Here is a 6,102-nt window from a genome sequence, read left to right on the forward strand (position 1 = left end):
TAAAGTAAAAAAATTTATAAATAATTTATTTTAAATCATAAAATCAAACGGGTGCTAATATTTTTCAAAAAATGTAACCTATCTATTCGCACTCTACTTGTCAGTATTTGTTTATATTATTTATATATTTCTAGTATTTGTTTGCTTGTAGTTATGGTTATTATTTTTGAATAAATATGATTCAAATAGAGCAACAATGGATATGTTTTTTTTAGAAAAATTTTGGTACTAGTTTTATATATTTTTTTGATTTAAAATGAATTAGTTTTGATTTTTAGATCTAACCAAATTTTTTTATTTTTTAACAAAATATAAAACCACCTTTGAAACCATCCAAAAGGTTAAATTTGTCCAGTTTTGACTGTTGGATGGTCCTAGTTATCCGGTTTTATAGTTGAAGGTTGAAAATAAGACTTATGTGATAATTTTCGAGTGTAAATTAGATTTTTTTTTCTAAAAAAATACTATGTGATCAGTTTGCTTGGAAGAAGAACATCTCTGACTCATAAGAAGAACAGAGTAAACCGGTGATGCATGAAGAGTAAACAAGAATCCAAAGATATCAGATTAATGATGTAGGTTTCATAATTTTATCTAGTTTTGAGATTAATAAAGGCATAAAACTTCGTAAAGAAAGAAGTACGATCAAATGATCGCTTAGCCAAAGAGTGGGCTTCTTTGGTCGTAGGTGTCCTGAAGTCATGCAACCGTGTTCATTGATTGCAAAATGGCGTGGTCAGGTCTCCAATTCATGGTTATGTTTGGTTGAAGCCCTAGAGCCACGCCATGCCGGAGAGAAGAGCCAGCCAGTGTTTTTTCAGACCAAAGATCCATTCGGTCTTGGTTATATTGAAAGCAAGGTAAAACGTTATGCTGGGAGACCATCTTACAAGATTCAGATCACAGAAATCCACCGAACACTACTCCCTCCATTCCAAATTGTAAGTTATTTTTCTAACTTTCTTGAAGAGTCAAAATATTTCAGACAAAGCTTATACAATAAAGTACTAATATTTATGATACCAAATAAGTATGATTATATTATTCATTAAATATACTTTTATAGTACATCTATTCGGTGCTATAAATCTTTATAATTTTTCTATAATTTTGATCAAATATAAAATAGTTGGCTCTCCAAAAAAGTTGGAACGACTTACAATTTGAAACGGGAGTAATACTAAAGAAAAGCTGACGCAGCAGCTGAAGAAACAAAACCATTGTATGCTCTCCAATCAGCCCACACTAAGTTTCATATATCAGATTTGAGATTATTGAGATCCCGCCACGGGCAGCATAGGCAGGTGGTTGATGCCAACGGACCGTCAGATCCGTGACACTGCTGCCCTGAGCTAGTCGATAAAGCGCTATAATTACCATAACTCACAGTCACGCTTTCCACTTACATTTGGACTATCTGCATTCCTGCATAATAATGCTATGGCAAGGTGACAAGTTGCAACAGGACAAGAATCTTCAATTTTCCATTGCATTTCCTGGGTATATACAAATACAATCCCTACAGGATGGATATGGTACCCATATCTAGTAGGTCAATCAGTTAAGAAATTGGTGTTGTTGTCTAGCAACGGAAAAACTTTTACAATTATGGCACAACCTTGGAGCATCGAGCACGTCACAATTTTCCCCACTCTTGTAAAACTTTATCCTTCGTCGGAATATATACCACTGCTTTCACCCTCCATAAGGTTGTGAAAGGAAGGTGGAATTGGAGGGATTTCAGTGTCCACAATGCCTTCCAGCATTCGAACAACTTGCCCTATTGATGGCCTATCATTCTTGTCGTCCTGGATGCACCAACAGGCAACTCTGCAGGTGATGTCAAGCTCTCTGACATTAGCATTCCCTTCCAGCCTACTATCCAGTAAGCACATCACATTCCCTTCATTCACTTGAGCGGCTGCATAAAGAGGGAAATATCGATGATTTCCGAATTTCAATCTCCTTGTAGTCCTTCTGCCCGAGACTATTTCAAGAAGCACGATGCCAAAACTATAAACATCTGTCTTTTTAGTGATAGGCTGTCCAGATATCCACTCTGGTGCGAGATATCCAATGGTTCCTCGGATGGTGGTCAATGCAGAGTTGAATTCACGTCCAAGAAGCTTTGCCATGCCAAAGTCTGAGATTTTAACGCAGAATTCCTCATCAAGTAGTATGTTTTCAGGCTTGATGTCACAATGTATGATGCAGTCCTCACATTCTTCATGAAGATAGGCTAGACCCTTTGCAATACCTAGTGCGATTCGGTAGCGAACATCCCAATTCAGAAGACCAGACCTTTCTGAAAAGAGGTGTGACTCCAAAGAACCATTAGGCATATACTCATAGACCAGCAACCTCATATCCCCTTTAACACAAAATCCCAGAAGACGGACAAGGTTAGTGTGCTTGATCACTCCAACTGTCTGCACTTCTGCTCTGAATTGCTTATCTGCGTGCCCACTGCCTTTGAGACTCTTCACAGCGACAACAGTTGATTCTGGTCCTGGCATTGTTCCCTTGAAAACACTACCGAAACCTCCCTCGCCAAGTTTATCAGAGAAACTCCTTGTAGCTTTCTTGATCTGCCCATAAGAGTAGAAAACCAGAGAACCCTCTACTTGAAACTTTCTGCAAGTAAATAAATCTCTCCTATATCTCCATAGAAGCGCCAGTATCAATATCACAGAAGCCAATGCTATAAATCCTGCCACCAACAATAAAATAGCTCTCTTGTGTAGACCATTTTTGGCCCGGAGCTTGGAACCCCAACGAACATAAACCTTGCTGTATGGAGGTCTAGAAGCAAAACTCACGTTGTACAGCTTGTCGTACCATAGCTTGCATACGGAGACGTCATACACATACGCAACACAGTAACAATTGCTCAAGCAGGCTTGTTTACAATCTTCATCACTTTCTGCTAAATCATCCTGAGGGCCATAAGGGAGCCCCTGTAGCTTGTTCATCAGGATAAACGAGTCATCATGTTCAGTCTGGCCATTTGCCTCGCAGCTCAGTGGAAGAGATCTCGAGCAACCGGTGACAAAGTATCCAAGCCCCCACTCAGCCGGATACGAAGGCTCAAATCCATCGAGGCAATCGCATCTGCCGTTGCTTGTGCAGGCACCAAAGGAACCACAGAAGAAGCCGCTGGATTTGCAATCTGAAGGGAAGGTCCAACGAGCCACCCAGCCACTTTTGTTTGCTGATGCAGAATCCTCTGACCACCGCATCAAGCTGACTTGCCCGAGATGGAGCTGCAAGAATTCAATCAGATTTGGGCTCGGGCGATTCAGCATTAGGGAGCTGCCGTTGTCTTGAGATGCAACCAACCAATCCGGGAAGGTCCCCAGAATTCCGAGCCCGTCGATGGTGAGCACGAACCCGTTCCTCCTGCTCTGATCGACGCTGATGCTGCCATTGTGCGGGTAGTGCTCGTACGTCATGGAGATGTTGCTCCCGGTGTCCCCGTCGAACCCGAGCTTCGCGCCGGGCAGCAGCGAGTCGCCGGGGTAATCGAAGCTCTGCCACAAGATCCGAGAAGAGTTGGCCTGATCCCTCACCACAAGATTTCCGTTGTCGAGGAGCACCGCGGCGGCGGAGGCGGCAGCGGGCGGCGAGCACCAGAGGTTAGCCCCGGCCTCCTTGATGCACAGGCTGCCGTCGAAGACCACGAGCGCCGAGGTGGAGAGGTCGGTGACCGGGACCCTGTTCCCGACCCAGAACTTGGGGCTGGTGCTCGGCATCTTCTTGAATCGGACGCCGAGGAAGAAGTGGATGTTGTCGCCCGGGGAGAAGAAGCCCAGCTCGAACTCGCCGTTCTTGGAGACCAGCGTCTCGTTCCCGGAGATGCCGTCGCCGGGGACGATGCTGTCTCCGGCGAAGGCGGCGACGGCGAAGAATGCGCAGCCAAGCAGGACGAGGGGGGAGGTGGGCAGCGCGCGCTCCCGAGGCCGGGACAGCGGGAAGACGCGCCTCACAGCCCCCATTGGCGAGCGTCACTAGCAGGGGAACGAGCATGCCATGGAAGAAATTAGCAAAGTGTTGCTGCCACAACTGGCCAACTGCACAAGGGAACGCGAGCTGAGAACAAGATGAATTGTCCTGAATGCGAAGCAGATTGTCCTGAATGTCCTTATCCACGGGTGGGTAGAATTGCCATCCCAACTCCGAGGCTCCAGCAAGCAAGAACCGTCACCGCCTCCGTCTTTGACCAAGCTTCAGTTTAGGAAAACATCACCCCTGGATCTCCTACCACCTACCTTGCGCAGCGTCCCCGTCCCGTGAACTTCATGCCACTGCCATCAAAGCGGAGGCAATTGGATTGGTGTGTATAAACAAGGTAAGTCATAAAGCGGAGGCAATTGGATTGGTGCGTAAATAAGGAAAGTCAGGCCTGGTTTAGATGCAAAATTTAAAATTTCAAAATTATTACATCAAATATATGCGGCACATGTACGGAGTATTAAATCTAGACGAAGTAAAAAAAACTAATTGCATAGTTTACTTGTAAATTACGAGATAAATCTAATGAGTCTAATTAAACCATCATTAAAAACTAATCGTAAACCATGAGAAATGCCTGCAAACCACACGTGCTTATTTATTTATTTATTTATTTAGATAGGTATTGACCAACTATTCAAAAGCTACAAAGCCCATGCAAGTTGAGAAACACGTAGCAGCTTTTTAAAAAGAATGAAGAACTTGGACAAAGACAAACCGTCAAACATATTCCTCCATCCATCCATGAAAGCAACAGAATCCAGTTCACTTAGTCCCATTTCTTCGTTGGGCCTGGGATGGATTCCACTTCCCATAGGCTACCTTGCTGTTGTTGGGCGTTGCTAGGCCCCGTTTGGCCAGGCTCTGAGCTTCGGCTCCAGGTGCTGTAGCAAGACGGAGTGGCATCTCTGGTTTCACCTGTTTGCTAGTTCTTTTTTTACCTCGGCTTCTATCCCAGTTTTATGCTACAGCGATCAACACACTACTGTTTACATTGACCAATAGTACCTGTACAAGATGAAGCCGGAGCTGGCCCAAGCCGTGCCAAATGGGGTCTTAGCTGACGTAGCACTGGCCCGATCTTTTGATAGATATGCGATTAGTGGAGACTCGACATTGGCAATCCAGGCTTTTAATCAGACATGATTCCAAGTTCAACAACCATTACACCGCTGCTCAGTTGATTATCAATCAAATACAACTTAATTGACCTTGCCAAGAAGACTTTTCCTACAAGCAAAATCGAAGAACACAAGTAAGAAAGGGTAAACACACAATCTGAAATTGCAGATGTGTATAAAGCAATTGGGTCAAGTTTTGATTACAAAAGAACTAATCGCCAAAATGGTATAGAACAAGAACGGGAGTCCTAATTCACAGCAAAGGACTTGATGTCACAGTTGCAATGTACAATGTCTATTTCTCAATTGAAAAATGAACTAAACAAAATTCAAACCCTAACACTAGTCATTACTACAAAAAAATGATTTACCGCGACCTTTTTAAAACAACTCCGAGGCGGGCAGGAACTTCAACCGCCTCGACTAATGGTATCAATTAACCAAGGTGGTTATTTTTTATTAACTGATGCGGTTAAAAAAATTGTCTCCCAAAATCGATTAGACAAGGCAGGCAGCCATAAAATGACCGAAATGGTTATTCTAAACCAAACGCCTCGGTTAATCGATTAGAACCAGAAGGCCCATTATCAAGGTTCCATATATATATATATATATATACCTGAGTTAGCGTTTGGGACCCTCTCTCTTTTCTCCTCTCCCTCCATCACTCCTCTCTCACCCACTACCGCTCCCTCTCTCACCCGCCACCGCTCCCTCTCTCACCCGCCGCCGCTCCCTCCCTCACTCCTCTCTCACCCGTCACCTCTCGCTCTCTCACTCCTCTTCCTCCCTCACTCCTCTCTCACCCAAGGCGCGACAGCATATGGCGCGGCAGCTGCGCAGAGCGACAGCGAGAGCGGCGGGCGGAGCGAGTAGCGCGAACACCTCCGGCAACGACGAGGGTGGCGCGGCCCGTGGCGGCAGCCTGGGATAGCGTGGGCAGCATGGGAGGCGCGGCCCTTCTTCCAAC

At 44.7% G+C, this 6,102-nt stretch overlaps 1 protein-coding gene across 1 annotated transcript; it reads right to left on the reverse strand.

The window, feature by feature from the left end:
- Positions 1-1,464: 1,464 nt before the first annotated feature.
- On the reverse strand, positions 1,465-4,319 carry LOC120644109 (G-type lectin S-receptor-like serine/threonine-protein kinase At2g19130). Its single transcript, XM_039920667.1, has one exon. The coding sequence runs from the start codon at positions 3,993-3,995 to the stop codon at positions 1,665-1,667; it is 2,331 nt and encodes a 776-aa protein (XP_039776601.1). The 5' UTR covers positions 3,996-4,319; the 3' UTR covers positions 1,465-1,664.
- Positions 4,320-6,102: the final 1,783 nt, after the last annotated feature.

Source organism: Panicum virgatum, chromosome 8K, assembly GCF_016808335.1.
Source record: "Panicum virgatum strain AP13 chromosome 8K, P.virgatum_v5, whole genome shotgun sequence".
Classification (NCBI taxonomy): Eukaryota; Viridiplantae; Streptophyta; class Magnoliopsida; order Poales; family Poaceae; genus Panicum; species Panicum virgatum.